Source organism: Talpa occidentalis, unplaced genomic scaffold, assembly GCF_014898055.3.
Source record: "Talpa occidentalis isolate TD23 unplaced genomic scaffold, MPIMG_talOcc4v2.1, whole genome shotgun sequence".
Taxonomy (NCBI): Eukaryota; Metazoa; Chordata; class Mammalia; order Eulipotyphla; family Talpidae; genus Talpa; species Talpa occidentalis.
Genome location: NW_026555331.1, coordinates 138,783,423 through 138,809,601, shown reverse-complemented (window position 1 = coordinate 138,809,601; position 26,179 = coordinate 138,783,423). Strand labels below are relative to the sequence as shown.

Here is a 26,179-nt window from a genome sequence, read left to right as displayed (position 1 = left end):
GGCAGCATAGCCTGATGATTAAGAGCTCTCAACAGTAAGGTTGGATGACAAAATTATCTTATAACTTCTAAAAGCATAGATATTGTTTATTTTTGCAAGCTAACTCTCTGTTCCTTGGGAGAAAAGATGCTCAAGTACTGGGCAGTAGGATGTTTCTACTGAGTCACCTGATGTAATGTCCCTGATAGAAGGTCTTCTGTGACTTGATGTGGGCTTATCTTCCCCAAGTTGGTGAGCTATTTTGACTAATTATAGTTCTTTTGGTTCAAAACCAAGATGCTAACAACCATGTCAACATCTAAGAAATCAGAAAGCAAACAGGATCACCCCGTGAAATCTAAAACGTGTTGTCACTTTCTCTTATAACCTTTGCTTCTTCTCTTCATTTGATTTTTGTTTCGACAAAAGTCTTTTCTTCCTCTTTCTCTCTCATTGATCCCCCTTGCCTCCCATTTCCCTTGTAACACACCCCCGCCTCTTCATCTTCAAAGGGCCAACAACATTTTAGGGACCAGACACTCAAAAATCAAACAAGTTAGTAACTTCTGTGCACTCACAGAAAAGGGGAATGAGATGAATTTACAAAAAATGATTCAAATTACCTAGGAGAAATTTAAAAAATCTTTCCCTCACCACATGAGATATATATATATCTATATCTTTCTCTTGTCAAATGCACCCCTCCACCCCAAAAGAAAGTGTGAGAGGAGCTAGATTTTTTTAATACCTGACTAAATTTGGGTATTTACCAATAGGCCCTTTATATACATACTTCACTCACTCCTTGAACAGATGACTTTAAAATGATGTTAGTATAAAGCCATAAACTAAACGGTTTCTTTATCCTTCATACACATGAACTTTCAACTACATTAATTACTTTCATAAATGTGAAATTATTAGTAAAATCAGCTTCAAAGAAGTAGTCTCCAAAGTATTTAGGAAGTTGTTTTTTGTTTTTTTTTTTTTAAATAGTGCCAGAAAACATTCAGTAGGGCAATATGGTTGATAACGGTGAATAAGGCAGAAAGTTCCAACTCTATTAAATTTGCCCACCAATACTTTTCCTCTCACTCTGAAGGAATGTCCTTCAGTTTTAGTGTTTGAAGACTGATAAATTTTTCTCTCAGTTAATCCATACAGTTTTCATGTTTATAAACTTTAAAAAAGTAAATGTCCTGTTAACCTTTACCTTTCTACACTGAAAAACCAAATGTCAGCTCTTGCCCCAAACTTCTCCAACTCCCAAGGTGGGAATAATTTTTCCTGAAGACAGAAGTCACTTTGCAGCGTCTCTTATAGCTGGGCAATAGTTGGTTTAGGTCCACTTCTTTTCACTAGGCAGGAGCTCCTGAAGGGTGGGGTCCCTGTGGGCTGACTCCACACATCTAGCACATTCGCCTGTAGGACAGCAGGGATTCTACACAGAGGACCCCAGCAATGTTTCCCTTCTTTGCACTAGCTGTGAGACTGTTATCAGTTCTCTCCCTTTCTGAGATGCACAAAGGAAAGTGACTTGGTGGTATTCTAAGCAGAAATGCTCCATGATTTGAACAAAAGTGAGAAAATGCTTTTAGTTTTATATCTGATTCTGCTCTTTAACATTTGTTGGCTATTTTTCAAACTTCAGGAGTATACCACACTGGTACCTTTAAGGAAAAGTCTACGGTGATGTAATGAACGCTTTCCTAAATCTTCACTGGTGGCTTGGAGCTCAGAGCCTAGACAACCTTTTCCTAAATGCATTACCCCTGCTTCAATACTCATTCTGACTTTGGTAAGTCACCTAGCCTCTCTATAAATTTCAGTTTTCTCATCTATAAAATGAAGATGGTAACAGAACCATCATGGGAATGAGTACTTCACCAAGTACTCAATAAAAACAAGCTACATTCAGTTTAACATTCCATAATCATCTTGATTTTCTTGTGAAGTATTTTCAGAGGCATGCTTAAAATGTGACAAACTGGGTCAACTGATTTATAATTATATTTATCCCTTCATAGATGCTTTAGTTAGCTCCAGTTTTAATCATCTAATTTTTTTCCAAAGATGAAAATTCTCTGGAGTTCACAGCATAAAAATAAAAGACTAATCTTCTTTTATTGTGTATTATACAAAATGCTATATTGCTAATGTAAAATTATAAGTTCCTGACCTCTGAATCACAATGATCCATGAATTTCAATTGTTATAAATAATGTACACAGCCTAAGACACTTCACAAAACTAAGTTTGGTGTTTTGAAAGGTTAAAATAAAAGAATGCTACTAACGTGTAAGTTACATAGCATCTCCTATTTCATACCCTCTCCTATATATTCAAGTATTTCAGAAGTAGATAGAATCCTCTCTCTTACCTCTCCATCAGTCACAGCAGAATAATTCACTTGGGCAACAGTGACTGTGGTTGGCAATTCTGAAGCATCAGCCAATGTGGCTACTGTTGCCCCTGTACCAACCTAAAGAAAAATGTAGAAAGTGATACATGTGTCAATAAATGGGTCCTTCTTTACCCAGAGTTAAGATCCGACTGACATAAAAACTCAGCACAGGTAACAATTAATATGCCTTGTAAGATATCTAAGATTATATAAGATTATCTAAGACACTAACATGAATTTCAGAGTTTAACGTCAACCAACTACGTTAATGTTAGGAAGCCATCACTTTCCACCATGGGTGTCCAGTGTCAATCAACCAGCTTTCTCCTCTTTTAGTTTTATATCAGATTTACCTCAGAAGGTATGTGTTTTACCTCAGAAGAGGTAATTCAGAAGGAATATTCTCTGGTCACTGATAGAATGAAATGATTAAAAATAAAAAGCCATTTTGCGGTGTTTTGTTTTTAGAAATGTCCAGGAAAACTATTTGTAACTTTGTATTCAGAAACAAGCAAACAATCAAAAATATTCCAGATTTCAAAACTTAGTTTCAGGTAGGAAGGTCATAGGAGGCTATAAAGGTGACACAAGTGTTTACACAAAGAAAACTTTCAACAATCTGAGGTGAGGCGCCCACTGACCCACCTCAGAAACCACAATATGTGACCACAAGGTTTACTCACCTGGATGAGCGAGACAGTGCCATCAGGGTTACTAAAGGTCTGGACTACGGTCTGCGATGGTACAAGATGGGCTATACTGTGCGTGGTTGTGGCCTGTGTTTGTGTTTGCTGGTCTTCAAAAGCATACAAAAGGTCCTCCCGCCCGTGCTGTTTATAACAGTTTTTAACTATGGTCCGTAGTGCCTGCGTCCATGAAACCTGTCACCAAAAGACCAGAAATGCACATTACGCCACTGAATGTTGGTTATTCAGTCTACTATGGAGTAAGTAGCAGCTTATTTACCAAACCAAACCTCACACAGAAAAATTCTTTATGGTTATTTCCCATAACCTGATTCTGACACAAAGAAAGTCAGCACCAAATACCAAAGAAGGTTTCCCATTTGTTTCCTTACTGATCAAAATCTGGTTTAACTTTCAGGTTTTAAACCTTATTCTAACCCAAGGACAACTTTTAAACTTGTCACAAAAGGTTAGTTACTCTTTTGTCATGAATTTTATGTCAAGATTCTTAGTAAACTCCTAAGCCATCTGAAAAACATGCAGAAGTAAGGAATGATGTCTAATCTTTCTTCTTTTTTAAAAGTAAGTTTTGTTATCAGCAGACCCACCTGGTTGATTTCATGTGGATCCAATTCTATATTTATCTTTATCAACAGTGACACTTGCTAACCACAAAAAAAGACATTCGTAAGTCTTCAAAGTGATTAATACTTTTACTTCAAATTTCTTTGGTTTTTCCACTCACCTCAATAAAAACTGAAACTGTTCTAGAAGGCAACGATACAGAGGGAGTGTAAATTTATGGACTCACCCCAGCCCTCTCTTTACAGTGATGAAAGGATGAATGGGAAAGGCTATGAATGAAGCACAGAATACCTAGTTTCTTTTGCAGACAGACTTGACTGTTACACAAATGATTTTAAATTTTTTAGCAAAAGAGCTGGAAACAACAAAAACTGAGGTGAAGCAAAGAGACACCAGAGGAACCCTCACCCTCTGCTTTTGCTCTTCTGTGCGGACATCGCTCCGGACATTTGCCCAGGGGATATCTTCAGGCCACCAGATGGGCTTGCAGCTTTCTTTGCCCCAGCCTGGTTTTCCTCGGCCTGTGGAGTACTTGAGCATCTCTGGAATAAACGCCCGAAGCTGGGCCTGCAAGAGAAGAGAGTGGTCATCAGCAGTCATGAGATGCATCTATATTTTGGGATGCATCTGTATTTCTCACCAAATTCTAAGATTATGAAACAGAGAACCTTCGTGGAGGGTTCTTGAGAGTTCAAAATGTGACAGTGAGAAACCATAATTTCCCAGGTTGCTTCAGCTCCACGGGTGATTGAGAATTACTTATGTTTGCAAAGTACACCTGAAGCTGCATTTCATCAACATGTTCCCATAAGATCAAGAATATCTGTCCCCCAGTTTGAGGTCTGCCTCCTAAGATACTACTGATCCTTTAGTTTAGTTCCCTTTTACAGTTCCCCTGCATTACGGTGCCAAACAAAATCAATGTGTTCTCAACTTTGTTCTGGAGGTACAGAATAGTTAGTTAGACAAGGGAGAAATAAAGGGGTGAGGAGAAATCATTATTTGTAGATGATATGACTTTGTACCTGGAAAAACCCCAGAGAATCAAATGAAAAACTACTATAAGTAATAAGAGAAAGCAGCAAGGTGGCTGGTTGCAAAATATTTGAAGTTAAATAGGCCTTCAGCTTAATAAAAAGGGAAAATGGACCTATAACTCTTGCAGTTATTAGTAAGAATGTCTTCAAGTCCAGCATACAGATATAGTAACAAATACGTGTAGTCTTAAACCCATTATGGATTTCATTCAAATTTATTTAAAAAATCAAACCCAGACTGAACAGGTTTTAAACCATACAGTCAACTGCCATTCTTCATTTCCTGGCACCGTAATCACATTGTGCATATATGCTAGGGGAGAGGGCCCTACTTTGTTAATATTCTTAATTGCTGACAAAGATTTCTGGCAAGAGAAGTTGTTTATCGAGTTATGGTCTTATAAATCCTCCTCAGGTCTGATGCTTCCCTTGTAACCTGATGGTCTACAGCACATCTGAGATAAGTAGCACCCACACTGCATCTGCAGCTTCAGACCAGAGGGAGGGGAGAATCTTAGCAATGAGTTAGACTCAATGACAGGGGTTTGTGGCTGTAAAACAGAAAAAGAAAAGGAGGAACAGGAATACTGAAGTAGTAACAAGAAAATGAGTGCAGCAACACTTTTATATTAAAGATTCTATATAACTAGCAGGTGTTTTTATTTAAATACTACATTAGGGGCCTCCCTGATGGCACAAGGTGTTAAGTCTCAGCACTATCAAGCTATCGCCAGCCAAGTTAGATCCCTCGGGCCAAGGAGCTGACCCACATGGCGCAGCAGACCTCTCCTGTCTCGCCCACTGTTCCCCTCAGCAGTGTATTTCAGTAGATCTGCCTGTTCTGCTCCCCGCTCTGTCTCTGGTGAATCCTCTCATCCCCTGCACCTCTGGCCTATACTCCAGTTCTCGTATGCATAAACAAATAAAAATAAATCTTTAAAAATAAGTAAATAAATAAATACTACATTACCAGAAGAGGATACAAATTAAATGTGTAAAGCAAGTTCTGGTTGACAGTATCTACATGGTTAATTCTTCTGCAGAGCCTGCCACTCTACCTCTTTCTAAGTCCCCCTCTTCCAGACAGTCCTCTGCCTACAGGATATGATATAATACACTCTGTATATATTTGGCTCTGCTAACAGAAATGTATCCATTTGCAAACCCAGGCCATCAGTTGCTCATGAGGTCACATCTTCAGTTATTTTAAGAAAGTGCATCTCAAAGTCATTTTCCCCTTTATCCTGGCTTCTTAGGAGTGTCTTTTCCCAGCTATAGATACACAGAAAAGGAAAAGGCTTAATCCTTACAAATAATATGTTTATTTATACACACACACACATATACAAACACACACACGCACACACACACACACACTAAAGTGGCTTTCTCAGATACATAAACTAAATAAACTACTACCAGAGATTTTTTTAGGATCCCCTTTCCTCTAATCCTGTAATAGTTTTCAAAAGGAGAGTTCTTCATATCCATACCTAGTGGAGTCTGAAGAAAATGAAGAAAGCAAGTTAAACATCTCTACATTAACAAGGTCTGGTGTCCAGACTCGCTGTCCAGAACACTTGGCTGAGAGTATGTTCAAATTCCACCTGGGACCCCATATATTCTCTAACTCTGATGACTTTTTCAGTTTCTGATCCCCACTTATTTGCACTAATAGTTTCTTAGACTCCTCAGTTCTGGGCCTCCCTGACACTTGACTGTGGACACCTTTCGTCCTTTCTTGCTTTGGTTCTCTTACACCAGGTTTTCCAGTGCATTTCAAGGAATGCATTGGTTACTTGAAATACAGGCACATCATCAGTCTCATATGATTCCCCAGACCACTCCAAGCTACTAGACTTCTCAGCAAAACCTTTGCCAGCAGAACTACATTTCTTTCCCCCAGACATCTAAGCTCAAAACCTCAGTCGACTTTACCACTTTCTTTCATAACCCATCTAGGAACTCATTCAAGTTCCATTCCTTCTCCTTTGAAATCTCTGTGCTATCCATCCCTTCTTCTCCAGTCCCCTTTTCACTTCCACTTTCTAGCCCAAGGCTAGCTGGCTAGTCCAGCTGGCTTTCTTGTGGAGTTCCACATTCTACCCATCTCTTCCTCATCCCACATATCCTTGACAGATTTCCCTAGATGCTACAAAGCTCCAATGCTCCAAAACCTTCCAATAGCCTTTGACAAGACTCTGCTGTCCAGATTTTCAGGCCTGCCACAATCTGGCACTACAGTACCTGCTAATCCCCACCAGGCAGACTTGGTTCTTGTTAGGCAAGTCTCTACACTGTCTTATGAATGCTGAGTTCATTCCTGCTTCTATGCCTTTTGATATGGTCCCCCTACTGAACTACTTTCTCACGCTGTTATTCCAATGCCACCACTCATTCTTTAATGCCCCCAAAGTACTACATTCTTTGTGAAATATATCGTGACTATTTCTCTTGAGTCACCTTTTGTATAAGTCAATAAGAATAACTAGCTCTAGACTCAGAGAGTTTGCTCTGAATCCTAATTCTCTCTGAATCTCAACTGCAAAGTAGTAATAATGATAAACTTACAGGGTCAGTTGACTTGATCAGAGACAGCAGCTGTATACAAAGTGGCACTGAGCAAATAGCAGTTTTATTATTACTTCAGTCATCAGTGATCTTTTCAAGTTCAAAGAAAGCCAACTTTCTGAAATGGTTTTTTAATGTTAAACACACTGTGATGTACACAAAGACATGTACCCTTAGTTTTTCAAGGTGGGAATAAAGAAAAAAGGCAAGAGGCAGAAGAATGAGTTTATATGCATTTGTGTAAATCTGGCTGAGGATGAGCAGTAAAGAATGCTAGAATTGGGAATGAACCAAAATGATCAAGTAGCTTATTCTTGCGTTGAGGTATCAAGCTATAACCAACTGTCCCCAATGTATAGGGAGTTTAGGTGATTTATACTGCTGTGAATCTGTGAGCATTAAAACAAGTGCACAAGCAGATTAAGTAATGAAAATGATTAGAAAATGTGACTCAAATATAACCATAATTAAAGGAGGGCGAGAACAAGCAAGCCTTTCAAAGATGTTTTGTGCACTAGAAATCTCTGAATGAGCAATGTTTCAAAGTTCTAGGAAGAAGACAGTAGAGACTAATATGGAAGGCAGAAAAACAAACAGCAAGGGAAAGGTTACTTCACAGGCAAAAGCCATCATTAAATTAAAAATGGAACGGGGGTGAATTAACTGCTTGTGTCCAAGTCCAATTCAGAGATAAATCTTAGCTTTTCAAAGTGCTAATTATCAACTATACAAAATTTACCACCACATCTAAACAAGTGGTCATACCGGGGATGAAAGATACTCTTTTCCTTTAAATGCAAGGCAATAATCTGACTTCACTGAAAAAGGGCAATTTTCCGCCAGGCTATTTTTATACTGTCCCCAAAAAACAGTATTAAGGCTGAGGGGACTCTTAATAAGGGAAAATTAGCTGTCCAGTATAAAAAGAGTTAAATGATTCATTTCCAGAATTCAGCACTGTGCTCTCATTACCAGTTGGATTAATTACTGGTCCTGGAGAGTTTTGGAAACCCAAGCTACTCAATGTGCTTGTTAAGGAAGGTTGGTCTTTAATCCGCAGGGGAGACAATCAACAGGATCAGCAAAGGTAAAGCCTACCCTCTCAGGCTGGCCTTTAATTGGGCTGCAACAAGCTTTCTGAGCCTCTCCTTCTGATTTAGGACTCCGTTTGGTCAGTAAACCCAACCCAAACCAGCAGAGAGTAGAAAATGCCACTTCTTTCTAGGCAGATTCAGCAAAGAAAAAAGGTATCAAATTCATGCCAATGGCAGTCAAAGTAAAGGTTATGTAGTATCTAGAGGTGGTTTTATTTTTTCTTCTTTTTTAAAAATTAATTAATTTATTTATACAAGCACTGGGTACAGTCAGAAGCGCGGGAGGGTGAGAGAATTCACCAGAGCCAGAGCAGGGAACAGAACAGGCAGACTGACGAAATACACTGCTGAGGGGAGCAGCGGGCGGCAGGAGAGGTCTGCACGCCATGTGGGACCCTCACCAGTGGCCGGGGATTGAACCAGCGCTGCAGAGGCTGCGGGCAGCTTCGCAGCCCAGCACTCAACCGCTGCACCACAGGGGAGGCCCTAGAGGTGGTTTTCAATGGAAAGACTTTCTGAAACTCTAAAAAGTTTAATCCAGCCAAAAAAAGAGAAGTAATTCTTGTTTCTACCTGTCAGATGTTTTCTACTTGTCAATTCAGTGAAGTCTTTACTGTCCAACACTGTATTCTACTTACATGTTCCCAAAAACCTTTCTCCTCTCGTTCCCTCTTTCTTTGCCCTGAAGATCCTGATGTCAGTCTAGTTTTAATTACCAAGGAAAGGCCTTTCTAACCAAAATTCTTGTCAACTCCACCTCCATTGAAAAGGTTGGAGAATACATAACAAATTTAAAGAGAAGGCAGGTAAAATCAAATCATGTTGAAGAATTATATTTTCTATAGCCTACAGGAAAAGATATTCCAATATGGCAGGAAAGAAACCTAGACAATTTTCAGACTGTGGCTTCATTAATTTAAAATTATGAAGTTCCACATTGATAGACCCAATTATATTCAAGTGTACAATTAAAGGGCATTACAGAGCAAAAGCAAAATTATCATTTTGTTCACTATGTGTTCAAAATTGATTTTTTGTTCACTATCTTTCTCAAAATTATATTTTCACTCACTATTTACACCACTGACCTTGGTTCACAGAGCTAATGAAGGTGGCCTTCCTTATTAGAAATACTAACCCTGTATCCTGCTCTCTTAGTTGAACCAACAGAAACTCTGGCTTCTCTTCATCTCATTTCCCCATAAACCATGTTCCCCTAGAAGCATGAGAAGAACAAGTTTGGAAGGAAAAATAAATATAGCTTCAGAATTAGTGAACTGGAGGGTCAGCTAGTGAAGAAAGTTAGAAACCTCGTCATAACTCCTCTCTCAAGCCAACATTTCTGCTTCTGTCTTCATACCCCACCAACCCATCAAATTGTCTCCTCACTAACATTCTTGTACAAAATTTAAATATCAGATGAAGTAAAACTCCTCTTTTCAATTCACCTTTCCCCCCAATCCAGGCACTTATCCAGAAGCATTAGTGTGATGAACATCCACCCTCACAAACCAAATTATATGCATTTACATAATTATACACTGGAAAGGGACCGTTTTACCTGATTAAAAAAAAACACAAATGTACCATATTTACATATTTTAGTACAACTGATTTGAGTCATTGCATATTTTGTCATAGAGATTTTCTCATGGTAGTACAATCAGAATCATCTCATTTTCAAAAATAATCCATGGTAGGGCCTCCCCGGTGGCGCAGCGGTTGAGCGCTGGGTTGCAAAGATGCCCGCAGCCTCTGCAGCACTGGTTCAATCCCCGGCTGCTCCCTGGCCACCACAGGAGGGTCCTACATGGCACGCAGACCTCTCCTGCCGCCCACTGCTCCCCTCAGCAGTGTACTTCGGTCCTTCTGCCTGCTCTGCTCCCCACTCTGGCTCTGGTGAATTCTCTCACCCTCCCGCGCTTCTGACTGTACCCAGTGATTGTATGTATAAATAAATAAATAAATAGATCTTTAAAAAAAAAAAATAATCCATGGTATATAAGCTTTCCATTTTATTTAGTCATTCCCCTATTGATGAACATTTAGGTTGTTTAGTTTTGACTGCACAGTGGAATCACCTGGGGAGTTTAAACATTACAAATACCTGGATCTCATCCCCAAAGATTCTGCTTTAATTGGTCTAGACTGTGGCCTGGGCACTAGGATTTTAAATTCCCCAGATAATTCTACTGTGCAGCCAAGTTTGAGGACCACTGACCTAAAATACTTTTTATTTAGCCCTTATTCTTCTTTTAATTTTTTTTAAATTGTGGTAAACTACAAAATTTACTATTTTAACATGCAGAATTCAATGGCATTATGTACACTCACAGGGTTGTACAACTACCACCACTATTTCCAGAATCCATTCATCATCATCCCAAACAGAAACTCTAACCCATTAAACAGTTACTCCCCATGTCTACTCCCCCCAGCCCTGGTAACCTCTATTCCACTTTCTGTATGTTGTTTCTATGCATTTGTCCATTCTAGATGCCGCATATAAGTGAGGTCGCACCACATTTGTCCACTGTGTCTGGTTCGTTTTACTTAGTCAGGGGAGAAGAGGTCAGACTTTTGCTTTTTCAAAACCAAATACCATTCAAAAAACCTAAACTGATGACTATTTTTTTAAGTAAAAGATGTCAAGACCTGACAATGACTTCTTCCTAATGAAGCTATCACTATGCTGAATGTTTTTAAAGGTTTCCCTGAAAACTGGTGAAAAGTTACTACCCTGTTGCATCATCACTCCAAGGGAATATTAAGGCAACAAAGAGTGCCCCACTGTGAGTTGGAGGAGAACGGTAAGTACCAGGGGGAGAGAGGGAAGAGGAGGAGGAGTGGTTTTAATCAATAATACTGGACTGGTCTTTCCAGAGATATTTCTACGATTATAATCTTTGCCTGGATCTCTTCTAACACATACCCCAAAAAGACAACATCCAAGAACAAGAGAATCTTATAGGACTTGAGTACTGTAAAGTGCAGAACTGATTTTCCACTAGCAAAATCATTATTATTGTTTCAAGACTTTACAAAAAACAGTGTGATTTCTTGAACTCAAAGTGTAGTCTGGGAATCAGCAACTTTGGGATCACTTGGGGGCTTGCTAGAAGGCAAAATATTCACAGGTCCTGCTCCAGTCCTACTGATTTACAATATGCATTTAAACAAATAAGATTCTCAGGTAATTAATTCCCATGCACACTCAAGTTTGAGAAGCCCTAATCTGGACCATCCACTGGTCTCTACTTTGAAGAATCCTAGAAAATTTGGTTAATCTGGCTTTCAAAATCTCTGAAAAAGATGACTTCATCATTTCATTGTAAATGAACTCCTGGGATGCAGAATCTATACCAAGCTCTTGATTTCTTCTGCTAAGCTTTATCTTATCTCGTTTCTTAACCCAATTCTTATGCAAGGCGTCAGACAGATATGGGATAAGTTCTAGCCACTATTCTTAAAGGTACCTAGAAATTCTAGTTTTGTTTATAGCATTAAAAATACTACAGAGTTATGTATTTTTAACCACCCACAAAAAAGACTTTATCAGGATCAAGATATACATGTAACAGTAAAAAGAGAAGCTTTTCAGATAAAACATTATATTTACTAATACAGAATTACACTTTCACCAAAACCAAAGACAAATAAAATATGACAAAAACAAAACTACATAGCTGCTTCCTAAAAGAACAGGATATTTAGATCACACAGCATTTAAGATACCGTGTTATATGTAATATCAATCTATATAGGAGACAATTTTGAAAGTGGTTATAGAGCAAGTCAGGAAATACTTTTAAAACTATAAATATTTATTTTTAGTTTAGCTGAAAGATTCAACCTGAGTGATGATAACAATATAGTTTTATAGAAGACAGAAAGAAGAAAGCACTAGTAATTAGGCCCTGAGCCTAAATTCTATATATCAAGTTTGCTTCACGAATTGCTGCTTCGATTTATTATGGCTCAACTTTTCAATACATTATCACCTGTATTGTCCCACTTCATTGCTGAGTGAAATAAAAATTCTAGGTTTATTAATTTTTCTAAGTGAAAAATGAGTGAGAAATGGTATCCTGAGATTATGCAAAAGTTAATGCACAGAGCATATATAATTAGTATTAATAATACCTAGTGTGATACTTTAGTTTTCAAAGCGTTTTCCCATACAATACAACTCATTTTTATTTCCTCTGACTCAATAAGGTAGGAGGGCAAGTATTTCTCACTCTCAGAAGAAACTGAGAACCAGAACTAAAATGTAATAGATGTGATTCTAACAAACCTTGCTAACTTTCTAATTGGTAAAGAATTAAACAATGGAACACATAACATCAGAACAATAATGAAAATAATTTACTCCCTTTGGATAACTCAGGACTCATCCTAGAATTGTATGTAAAATTATGTCTGTAAGTTAGGGTTTTCAGTATAAACATGCAGAGAACATGATTAATAGAGCTGTCTCACTAAGCCACGTCCATTTCTACTATAGCACGCTTTTACAATTCTGGAATTTTATCCCTTTTAGGAAGTTATGAATTACCCATATGGTCTGAAATCTAGAACTTATATCAAAGTAAGTTAAGCTTACTTTGTCCTTTATGTCTACAGGCCATATCTGAGCTCTGTGCTTCCTTAACTATGAAACAGGAATACACACACACACACACACACACACACACACACACACACTCACTCTCCCTCTGTCTCTGTCTCTCTCTGGAGGGTGAAGATTAAATGAAATACCCCTGAAAAATAATTAGTGTGCCTTCCAACATATAGTAGCTATATAATTGAAATATAGGAGAAAAAAAGTTGCTGACATCTTCACTCAAACATAAAGAAAATAATTTTCAGACAAAACAAAGCAGAAACATCAAGTTGCATTAAAAATTTTTAAGTTTAATATGAAATTAGTTTTCTGTGTTTCTATGGTTATAAAAGTAATTCATGCTTTATTAGGCAAAGAAAATGAAAATCACCTATAATGCCACCACACAACACTCAAAGTCATGATAATTTGTCTAAGGTTTTACAGATGCACACAGGCAAATTTTATGTGCATGCTTTAGGCAAATGAGACAGATGAAATCAATTCTGTTTTTCCTGAAATAAAAGAAAATCTAGTCCCCAAAAAGAAACAAAAATAAAGCCCTAAGTACCTCAAATTAGATTATGAAAAATGCTATTTTACAACCAGTTTTTAACTTAATATACCATAAAGTATTTCACTGCAGTAGAGAGCAAATCATTATTCTTTATCTCTAATATTTCACTAAGTAGTAAACTTCTACTCTTTTGAGCCTAAACTGCTCCTCTCTTCATGCATATCCAAAACACTGAAACACCACTACTCCGATTTATTCAATCACGTTGTTCTCAGATTTTTCTCTTATATAATGAACACACATCTTTGCTCACCCAGAGGGCATATTATGCAATTTTAAATTCTGATATGTGCTGCAGTCTGCTCTCTGGAACAACTGTCCCAATGTACATTCCTACTCCTAGTGTATCAAAGTGCTTGTACTCCCATCCCTTGCCTATCTAAGGTTTGAAATAAAATCCTGCTTTCACTACCATTAGTAAAGAAAAGCTTTAGGATCAATAAGGGGAAAAAAAGATATTTGATTCACATTAAGAAATGTCTGAGGAACAAAATAAAACATTTTTTTTTTTCTTAATGGCTGAGGGTAGAAAAACCCAGGATCCAAATACTCATATTCAACTGGGAACTGATTTTCATCATCTTGCTTACTCTTCCTCACCATTCTTTTGTTTGTATATCTGTTTTTTTTTTCAAAGATTTATTTATTTATGCATACAAGAACTGGGGTACAGGCCAGAGGTGTGTGGGATGAGAGGATTCTCCAGAGACAGAGTGGGGAACAGAACAGGCAGACTGACTGAAATACACTGCTGAGGGGAGCAGTGGGCGAGACAGGAGAGGTCCGTTGCGCCATGTGGGTATCTCCCTGTCCGGGGATCGAATTCATGCTGCAGTGGCTGCAGACTGCTTCATAGTGCTGTGACTTAACCCCTTATACCACCAGGGAGGCCCTTTTTTTTTTAAATACATATATTTTTTAATTTATAAAATAGCTGGGGTACAGGCCAGAGGTGCAAGAGGGTTAGAGGATTCACCAGAGAGAGAGCAGGGAACAGAACAGGCAGACTGAGAGAAAGCACTGCTGAGGGGCCCAGCAGGCGCTACAGGAGAGGCCTGCCGCACCATGTGGGAATCTCCCTGGCCAGCGGGGAATCGAACCTGCACTGCAGAGGCTGCGGACAGCTTCACAGTGCTGTGCTCAACTCGTTGCGCCACCAAAGAGGCCCTGTTTATATATTTGTAAAATGCTGTATTACTTCCAACCAAGTTAGCGGTTCCGACTTGGGTAAACAAGAAAAGTGCCACCTCCAGGACAGCAGCATCAATATCTGCACCAAGTAGACACCCACTCAGGAGACTTACAATCCAGTTACCCACTAACTACATTCATATTTGCTCTGACCCTTAGGTCATTTACTGACCAGATAATGACTGAATATTATTTAGATGACCGTTAGTATTTCAGGTTCTGGGCAGTTGTAATAGACAGCAATGAAAAGTAGAAACTAAGTCCCTCATATCTACCCAAAGGACACAAAAACATTAATTCCAGAAGGACACCTGCACCTCAATGTTTATTACAGCACTATTTACAATAGGTAAGCTATGGAAACAACCCAAATGCCCCAAAATAGATGACTGGATCAAGAAGATGTGTACATATAACAATGGAATATTACTCAGCAATCAAAAAAGATGAACTCATGCCATTTGCAGCAACATGGATGGAGCTGGAAGGGATCATGCTCAGTGAAATAGCCAGAAAGAAAAAGAAAAATACTGGATGGTCTCACTTACAGCAGGAATATAAATGATCCAAATAAGGGATCAAGGAAAAAAAAAACTATAATAAAGTAAAAATCAAAATCAACAGGCAACTATAAATCAGAAACATACTACGGGGAGAGAGGGAGTGAAGAAGGGAGTAGGATCAAAACAAGGGTGGGAAGAGTACAAGGGACCATGGTGACAGTTCAAGGGTGAATGGGTGGTGGGAATTTTACAGAGACTATAACCAAGATGAAAATGCATAACTGTAAAAAAAGAAAAATGTAAAAAATATATAAACTATTAAAAATAAATAAATTTATGAGAGAAAGAAAGAAACTAAGTCCCTCAAATTCTGGCTAAAAAAGACAGACCACAAACAAATACAAATGTTCATAAAATAATTTTAGGTCTTACAATTTAATGTCTTACAAAAGAATTAAAACAAGGGCTGTGCTAGGCAGTGACTTGGTGAGAAAGGTGCAGTAGGTGGGATAATCAAGAAAGACTTGCTTCTGGAGGTGATGTCTGAGCTACACTTTGAATAAGATAAGGTCACTCCATGCAATGATCTGGGAGAACAATGTTCCAGGCAGAGGGAATAGTAGAAACCATGTTTGGTTAAAAGAAAGAAGGCTGTGTAGCCACAGCATAGTCACTGAGGAAAATAAGAAATGTGGTTGGACAAGACTAGATTATATAGCGCCTCAGAGGCTGTGGCAGTCTGAATTTGGTTCAAGAAGAGTGGAAAGTCATTAAAGGACTTAAATAAGGCAGTGAAATATGACCTGATGTAAATTTTTCAAAAATCTCTGGTGTCTATGTGGAGTATGGACTGCAGCAGAACAAGAATGGCAGTTAGGAGATCAATACAACCGATCAATTGAAATAATCTACAGGAGAGATGCGAAAGGCTTGGGTTGGGGTGGTGATGAGAACTGAACTTGGTCAGGTTCAGGGTACACTTCAGAGGTGAACTATCATGGCTCGTAATGAAACAGACCAGCTGGTTGGGGAATGAGAGCGAAACAGGGAAATCAAAGATTACTCCTATCCTGGGACTTTAGCAAGCAGAGCAAGGCAAGCAAAAAGTCTGCTTTTGACAAGTAAGGTACTGGCCATGTAGCAATGGTACAGGCTGGGGTGTAAACCGCATAGAGGGGTATAAAGCCTACAGGGCAGTATGAGACCATTTGAAGAGAAACATAGAGGACTAAGGTCCAGGGCATGCCAATACTGAGTGAGAAGAAGAAATGGAGTCAGCAAAAGAGCTGGGAGGAAGGACCCTGTGCAGCTGGAAGTTATTCGGGAGAGTACAGTGTCACAGAAATGGAAAGAAGTGTTTTAAGAAAGAAGAAATAATCAAGGAGGTTAAATGTTCCCTGAAGACTGAATAAAAAAAAAAAAAGAAGACTCACAACTGAAGTAGCAAAAGTAGCATGATATAAGTATAAGAAGTGGGAAATGTTATAAAAAAAGGCATTTGATCTTGATCAAGTTATTACCTTAAAGCTCAAAAAATATAAAAGGAACAGTTTCAGCAAAATTCCTGCAGTTTGCTGACTTGATAGGTTATGTTCATTTTTGCTTCCCTTCTCAAAGGAAGATGAAGGAAGCAGTGACTCAGGAGGGTGTCCTTCCGAGTTTTACATTCTTATTCCCTGAGGAGGAGAGTCTTACTTGGCAATAGTGTGATGCTATTCAGAACCTACATGAAAAGAGGATCAGCTCAGCCTAAGAGACTAAAAGCATGTCCCACTTGATTGTGATTCAAAGTCTTCACAGTCTCCTGCCCAAATCAACTCTAAGCTAAAAGCTTCCTTATCTAACCCAAGGACCCGAATTAAAGGAAAATGCCACCAACAGAGAGAAGCGCCCAATCCATGCCCTTGGCTGAAAGCATTCTTCTAGCACATCATTGTCTTTTCCAGGGCTGCTACAGTTTCACTACCAGACTCCAGCCTTGTCTCACTCTGGTGGTGCCACTGAGGACAAAACTAAGAAAAATGATCTGAGGCCTGCTCATACATGTGCCACTTGACTCTGTGTCTCCTCCTAATTTCCCGCCCCTTACCTGGGTCATTTTGTCCACAGAGACTGGAATTCCATCGATGGTGAGAGGCGGTAGCTCCGAGTTAACCTCTTGTGGCACAGGGGCGTGTTCTGCCAGGGCTGACTCCAGGTCTTCCAGGATCATGCTCTTGTACTTACGCACCTGCAGGGAATTAAGGGAGAAGTAAACAAGATGCCCAACAACCAGGGAGGGTTAGTGCCAAGCAACCAGAGAGTGGGCGGGGCTGGCCTCCCTCAGTCAGCGCAGAGCCCTAAGAACAAACAATTCTATCGCTAGCAGATAAAAATACCCGCTGGCCCTGAAGACATCACACTGCATAGAATTAAATGAAAAGATGATGAAATTACAGGTAACAGCAGTAGAAAGGAGCCAGCATAAAAAGTTCTATAGAAACATTGCTTTCATCGTTAAAATCATGTTTTCTCAGACAATGCTGGCCTCATCTCCTGTTCCCGATTTAACAGGAAAGACATTTATTATTATGCATTTCCTAGGTTCTCTGATACACACCTAGCTGTGGTAGTTATTGTCAAAACCATTTCAAGGGTCAGCAGGGACTCTGTCCTTAAAATTTTAAGCAACTTTGAAATGGCTGCTACTTTCCTGCAAAGCCAGGCACCCAAACAGACAGAAGATTCAAGTGCACAGAGGCTATACTGAAAGGCATCAGAGACAAAAACGAGAGGTGTATACTATAGTGCACTGTCATCATCAGTAAGGCCCAGAGCCAGAGTGAGTCCTACACCAAGTCCTCCTCCCTTCTGCTTCGCTGACGACAGAGGTAAACTTCAGACCCATGATGCCTCCCCAGCTGTGTCAAGCCCAGGTTTGTTCCAGGTATTGTTCTAACTCTCTTCCTCTACCAGGGGAAGGGCTCGCAAAGAAGTTAACAGCAGCACATTTGTACATGCACACATTCTTTTATCATGAGCAGAAACGGTAGACAGACACTGGATCCTGCAACCTCCAATAATGGGTTCATTCATGTGAAGAATGCACAAGGGAGATGTGGATACCTCTGGGAATAACAGAGAAGCAATGGAGTTAAGGAGATGTGACAAGATGGGATAGGAAGTGGACTTGCTTTCACGGTTCAAGCCCTTATCTTAGGGGAAAGGAGGAGAGAAAATAAAGTTTGTCCAGAAGTTACAATATCGAGGTATTCTAAAATCTCGGTCTACAAAATCTAGGTATTCTGCTAAGTGGACTAGACTCTCAATCAGGATATAGTTCCTCATCTGTATATCTCATTATGAGGATTAAAAAGGAGAGATTCCCGCACTCCACTCCAAGCATGTGGAAATGTAAAAAGAATGTTGACTTTGTAGTACTACACCTTTGCAGTGAATGACTACTCCAAAAAGGTCAACAAGGAAGGGGATGAAAGAAAAATACTGCAACTTGTTGAATCCTCTCTAGAGTTCTAGCTTTATCCTGGTTTCTAATGAAATTAAGTAATTTCAAAAATTATTGGCATTATATTTATTGTAACATATGTTGCCATGGCAACTTTACAGAGTTATATTTTCTGTTTTGTAGGTTTCTGTATCTTATATAGAATTATATTACCAACCTATAGAAACTTGACTTTTATAAGCCTAGGGGCTGGTGTTTGAACTTTATATGAGGGTTAAATCATTATATTAGTATATAGGCCCACAGAAAGTAAATGATAAAGGTATAAGTATTAATTTCATTGTGCTGGAAACACCTGGCACCCAAAGGTGGGATGTCATTAGGTTACTGCTATATTATACTAGCTAGTTTCAAACAATTGCAATCATTTTTACAGATCAGTAAAGTCACAGGCATTCACAACCAGGCATTCTGCTAAATGTATTCATGCTATGTAATGTCTTAAAAATATCCTGAATTTCAAGAAATGCTGGTAGAGCATCCCCCAGAATAATTTATAACAAAACATCTTCAGGGATGACTATAGCATGGCTTTGTAAATTTAAGAAATTTGTGAGAATTACACAGCAGATGTCCCAATTCCATCTGGCCTTTCAATTAGGAGATGCCTATGTGCTCACATTTATCAAGTCTCTGAAATTGGGGCTTACCTTAAAATTGCTGTGGACTAGGTTGTATGGGATATAGTTGTACTACCTGCACACATGTGACCATGGCTGTTTTCCCTGGGGACATGACTGCAACTCCTCAACTTTTCAGTCAACAAACCATTTAGAATCATTTAAGAAAGGAATGTGAGTCTTGGTGGTGGTTTGATAACCTTCCCGGTAATATTTCTGATAAAATGAAGAAACACTAACTGCTTGGAAAACTGTCTCAGACACATGGCAGAGCACTTTTTAAAGCAATGTAGCATCATCCATGTTTCTGATGACACAAAGGTTAATATTATATGAAACCACAATGATTCTGAAATGAGAATTCAAAAGTGTTGGATTCTGAATGCGAAGAAGTTTTATAGATATCAAATTATTTCATGTACACGTCCCCTTTTTTGTTATACAAAAGCAGTATGATCAAACAACTCTTTTAATAATTATAAAAGAAACTTTTAAGTGACAGAATTATGTCAGTTTGTCAATTTTTTTTCTTTCTTCATGGTACAAAAATAATGGTGCATCTTTAAATTAATGGTTTCATAAATAGGATGGAACACAATAAGTTGTTTGTCAACTTTTACCTTCTAGTCCAGAAACCACAGCTTAAATCTTTGACACTTCAAATCAATATCACTGTCAGTTAACTGGTTTCACAAAGTTAAAAATTACCTAGAGATAAAATCAGCTGCAAAAGGCTACCACTCTTTTCCCCTAATTCATCCTATATACCACTGCCATTTAGTTTCTGAAACAGGGCCTCCCTCGGTGGTGCAGTGGTTGAACGCTGGGCTACGAAGCTGCCTGCAGCCTCTGCAGCACCGATTCGATCCCCGGTCACCAGCGAGGGTTCCACATGGCGCTTTCCTGTCTCGCCCGCTGCTCCCCTCAGCAGTGTATTTTGTCAGTCTGTCTGTTCTGTTCCGCGCTCTGACTCGGGTGAATTCTCTCACCCTCCTGCACTTCTGACTGTACCCAGTGCTTGTATAAATAAATAAATAAATCTTTAAAATAAATAAATAAAGTTTCTGAAACAGGGCCTCCCTGGTGGTGCAAGAGGTTAAGTCTCAGCACTATGAAGATATCGGCAGCCACTGCAGCACAAGTTCGATCCCCAGCCAGTGAGCTGACCCATGTGGTGCAGACCTCTCCTAGACATCTCCTGTCTCACCCGCTGCTCCCCTCAGAGTGTATTTCAATGACTTTTTATTTATTTATTCATTCATTCATTCATTCATTCATTCATTCATTCATTCATTCAAGCACTGGGTACAGTCAGAAGCGCGGGAGGGTGAGAGAATTCACCAGAGCCAGAGCAGCGAGCAGAGCAGGCAGCAGGACCGAAGTACACTGCTGAGGGGAGCAGCAGGCAGCAGGAGAGGTCTGCGCACTATGTGGGACCCTCCTCTGGTGGCCGGGAGCAGCCGGGGATCGAACCGGCACTGCAGAGGCTGCGGGCAGCTTCGCAAACCAGCACTCAACCGCTGCGCCACCGGGGAGGCCCTCAGAGTGTATTTCAGTAGATACACCTGTTCTGCTTCCTACTCTGTCTCTGGTGCATCATACCCTCCCCCCACACACACACCTCTGGCCTGCACCCCAGCTCTTGTATGCATAAACAAATCTTTTAAAAAAATAAAATTTCTGAAACACTTATTATAACCAAATACCATTTACTAAGCATTTACTATGTCTTACTACATACTTATTGAATTAATCTTTATATAATTATATAAGGAAAATAATACTATGCCTATTTTGTAGATAAAATAAAAAACTGAGGGCTTAATGAACTTACATAATTTCCCCAAATCGTAGTTAGTGTGTGTATCATTACAGCTAGAAACCAAATTAATTTTGATCTAGTTTTAAAACTCATCTTCACCCACTTCACTGTCATTGTCCTTTTTTCCACGGAAGTACTCCTATAATTCCCCACCTCTTAGAGGATGAAATAGAAGTTGCTCAGTCCAGCATTTCCACCTTTCCAGTCACTCTCTACTATTCTAGGCCCACCGGGTGCAATTACGCCTGCCTGGTCTACGGACTAGTGCACTGTGGACTGTGGACTCTATGGCACCCTCTTGAGTTCCCAGTGTGCAATGCATGAAGTCCTACTGGGCAACTTGGTTCATCTTCCTCCTTCTTTAGCTGGTCAGTCTCCCTGCTAATTTTTACAACTAGCAAGTTCTTTTCCATATGCAGATCTTTAATTCCACTTATCTAAATACATTATCCAATTCTCAAGGTCCAAATCAATTTCCACTTCCTCTAAGAAAACTTCCCAAGTATTCTTGACATAACTTGCTTCCTCTTCTAAACTCCTACATGTTCAAATAATCTTGTGTCATTTATATTGCTAATTTCAGGTTACACAGCACACAACTAGCGAATGACATGGCTGAGCACAGGGACCAGGACTTCTGTTTATTTTTTGTTGATATAAATGATATTTCACATATTGAGATACACTAACAAATGACCCACTAACAAACATTCTCACAGTGTCCAAGACAGAGAGTGTCAAGGAGGGTTACAGGAGTCACTGGAGTTCTGGGCACAGATGTGATTGCTGAGGATTTAAGAATTGGCTGCTGCAACCACAATGTCAATGGTTCTTTAGTTGGGTTGCAAAAAAAGTGTCAGGCATGATACCATATTTCTTTGTAATCTCAACAATTTTCTTAATGCAAGAGGCCCCATAAAATTTTTTTTTCACTTTTTTGTTTTAGGTACAGGCTTCTCTGAGATTAAAAATAAACTGTTATCTAAGGCATATCACAAAAACATGCTCTACAGCTTCCCTCAGACGTCTGATCCTGAAACACAACTGGCATAGAGCTAGGACGCAGCCCCTGGTCATGAAGTTATGCTGGTTTCATCTCATTAGTCTAGCCTTCTTTTCTCTCCTGTCTCAGTTCAGATCTCAAGTTTTCTTTTTTTTTTTTTTTAATTTATTTATTTATGCAAGCACTGGGGTACAGGCCAGAGGTGTGAGAGGGTGAGAGGATTCACCAGAGACAGACCAGGGAGCAGAACAGGCAGAAAGACCAAAGCACACTGCTGAGGGGAGCAGAGGGCGTGACAGGAGAGGTCTGCCTCGCCATGTGGGAATCTCCCTGGCCAGCGGGGAATCTAACTGGCACTGCAGAGGCTGTGGACAGCTTCACGACGCTGTGCTCAACCCACTGCATCACCAGGGGGAGGCCCCAGATCTCAAGTTTTTCCCTTGCCCTCTAAGTCTCTAGTTTTCAACCTTGTAACACCAATAGATTTAGATGGAGTTCTTATCACATACTTTGTATCTAATAATGTTAAATAGTTATTTGTTGAATAAGTAAATCAGCAATATGGCTTTTATTGCTATTTATGCTTCCTTTTTTTTTTTTTAAGATTTATTTATTTATTTATACAAGCACAGGGTACAGTCAGAGGCGCGGGAGGGTGAGAGAATTCACCAGAGCCAGAGCGGAGATTAGAACAGGCAGAGTGACGAAGTACACTGCTGAGGGGAGCAGTGGGCGGCAGGAGAGGTCTGCGCGCCATGTGGGACCCTCACCCTGCGGCCGGGGAACGAACCAGTGCTGCAGAGGCTGCGGGCAGCTTCACAACCCAGAGCTCAACCGCTGCGCCACCGGGGAGGCCCTATGCTTCCACTTTTATATAACTTGAGACCATTTTAAAAAAAACTATGATATGTAAATAAGTGAATGACTTATTCCACTTAACTACTAGGAAGGTGAAACTAAGCAAAAGCAGGATGATTTCAAAGAAGCTGGTGATAAGCCCAGAGCTATCTCTTGCTTCTGTGACTGGCTAATTTCTATTACCTGTAGAACTTGCTTGTCATGTCCAGTGCATCCCACCTAAAATGCCTTGGATTACTGACTCTAAGGAAAGAGTTCCATCTTTAGAGAAAAATGGAAGTATTACATCCAGACTTAAAACTATACTATAAAGCCATAATAATAAAAACAGCCTGTTACTAGAACAAAAACAGATACACAGACGAATGAAATTGAATTGAAAGTCCAGAAATAAAACCACACATATATGGTCAACTAATCTATGAAAAAGGAGTAAATAATAGACACTGGAATAAGGATAGCTTCTTCAAAAAATGGTGCTGAGAAATATGGTAAATCACATGCAAAAGAATGAAACTAGATTAATATCTCACACCATAAACAAAAACCAACTCAAAATGCATAAAAGACTTGAATGTAAGACCTGAAACCATAAAATATATAGAAGAAAACATAGGCAAAACACCCCATTATAAACACCTCAGAAACATCTTTGAGAACTTATCTCCAGAAGCAAGGAAAACAAAGAAGATAAATAGCCAGGACTATATTAAACTAAATGCTCTATACAAAGAAAAGAGAGTAACCCAAACAAAGAAACATCCTACTAAACAGGAGAAAATATTTGCACACCAAACAACTGATAAGGGCAGAAAAATGGGCAGAACTAAAAAGACAGTTCTCCAAATAAGAGAAGCAAATGGCCAACAGACGTATGAAAAAAATGTTTAACATCACTTATTATTAGGGAAATGCAAATCAAAACCATAATGAAACACAACCTCACACCTGTGAGAATAGCCCATATTAAAAAAAACTCCCAGAAACAACAAATCCTGGCAAAGATGTGGAGAAAAAGCAATCCTCTTACACTGCCAGTGGGAATGTAAACTAGTTCAGCCACTATGGAAAGCTGTGTGGAGGTTCCTCAAGACTAAAAATGGAGCTACCACATGATCCAGTGATTCTGCTACTAGGAATCTACCCAAAGAACACAAAAACACTAATTTGAGGGCCTCCCCGGTGGTGCAGCAGGTTGAGCGCTGTGCTGTGAAGCTATCCGCAGCCTCTGCAGCACGGGTTCGATTCCTGGCCAGCCAAGAGAAACTCACATGGCGCAGATTTCTCTTGCCTTACCTGCTGCTCCCCTCAGCAGTGTCTTCAGTTCGTCTGCCTGTTCTGCTCCCCACTCTGTCTCTGGTGAATTCTCTCACCCTCCCACGCCTCTGACTGTATCCCAGTTCTTGTATAAATAAATAAAAAAACCCCACTAATTCGAAAGGAAACCTGCAGCACTATGATTATTGCAGCACTATTTACAATAGCTAAGATATGGAAACAACCTAAATGCCCCAAAACAGATGACTAGATCAAGAAGATGAGTTATAGATACATAATGGACTACTATTCAGAGATCAAACATTTGCAGCAACATGGATGGAGCTGGAAAGGATTACACTAAGTGGGTAAGTCAGAAGGAAAAAGATAAATATTGAATGGGGGAATATAGGGAAACAAAACAAAGAGTCAAGAAAAGACAAAACTTGCAAACGACCACAGATATAAAGCATCCACCAGGGGAGGGAAAGGAAAAGGGATAAAAGCAGGGGAGGGAAGATCATAAGGGACCATGGAGATGGTTCATGGGTGTTACGGTGGTGGAAGAACCTTGGGGACTACGCTGAAGGGAAAAATCAAATACTATACAAAAATTAACAACAATGTAAGAAAATAAATAAATAAATCTATTTTTAAAAAAGAAAGAAATGTATCTTCTGGGGGAAAAAGGTTTCACCTTCAGAAACCCCTAGGATTCTTCCGAAAAAAGATGCAAATTCGCCCTCTGTCCCTCAACAAAACATTTCTAGGCCTATTCCTACAAACTTCATAAAGTCTATGATAGGGCAATAAGCCACTAAGAGAACATTCGCAGGGCACAGCAACCTTACCATGTCCCATTTGCCAGTGTTTTTCATGCCAGCTCTCCCTAAACATTATACAACGTGATGATAATCAACTTTAGTTAATTTCTACTAGTCCCCAATGAAGTAGGTATTATCCTTACTTTACCCATGAGGACCCTGAGTGATAGAAAAAATCAATGAGGGGAACCACTCAAAAATTAAAGCTTAAAAACAGTTTTCACAAAAGTGAAGTTTGGGGTTATATATGCCCATTCTAGTTAACCCAATGCCATGGGCAGCATTGCATCAGCCTCTCTAAATGCTTTAACTCTATGCTTTACCACAAGAGTAGCACCTTCACTAAGAATGATACTCAAAAGGACCAAAACACCCTGTGGGGTTGTTCTGGAGGTCTTTTAATTTGCTTTGTCATAAAGAGCAGAGGTTTTAAACTACAGAGAACACTAGCTATGCGGGTAGTAAGTCCCAAGCAACTTAGAGAGGAGTGTAATTACTGGGTCATACGGCAGATGCATTTTTAGTCTTTTGAGAAACCTCCACACTGTTTTCCATAAGGACTAGACCATTCTACATTTCCACCCACAGTGTTACAAGGGTTCATTTTTCTCCACACCCTTGCAAGCACGTGAACCAATGGTACTTCAATAAAATTAAAAACAAAAACAATTTAAATCTGGACAGATCATTTTTCTATTAATGAATTAAAGTTATTTGGCCAGAAAAAGAACAGTTCACATAAGTAGAAGTACACAGGAGTAAAACACTATTTTTATAAAGTTACCTATGAATAGTTATGCAGTCAAACAATGAACGATATTTCAAAATTGAAGCACGCAGTATTGAAACAAGTCTTTGGAGAAATACAACAATTTTAAACATGCAACTTAAATATCAGTAAATATAAAAGGCTATTAAGGTTTGCCTCATTAAACTTATACCTTGGAATTATCTTCATTTTGCTTCTGACATAAATTAGTAATTTTCTTGCAAAATCCTACACTGGTTCTTAGCAAACATGACATTTCTGGTAAGGTAAAATACCTTGTGTTACAGG

General features: G+C 39.3%; 1 protein-coding gene across 3 annotated transcripts in view; it reads right to left on the bottom strand.

Moving 5' to 3' along the window:
• The window catches only part of NRF1 (nuclear respiratory factor 1), a 120,276-nt gene that overhangs the window by 40,472 nt on the left and 53,625 nt on the right, over positions 1-26,179 (bottom strand). For all 3 annotated transcript variants that reach the window (XM_037513069.2, XM_037513076.2, XM_037513081.2), the window contains exons 5-8: positions 17,323-17,463; positions 4,063-4,221; positions 3,067-3,264; positions 2,360-2,461 (exon numbers count right to left, since the gene is read on the bottom strand). In XM_037513069.2, coding sequence (XP_037368966.1) covers positions 2,360-2,461; positions 3,067-3,264; positions 4,063-4,221; positions 17,323-17,463 — 600 coding nt within the window. The remainder of the gene's footprint in view (positions 1-2,359; positions 2,462-3,066; positions 3,265-4,062; positions 4,222-17,322; positions 17,464-26,179) is intronic.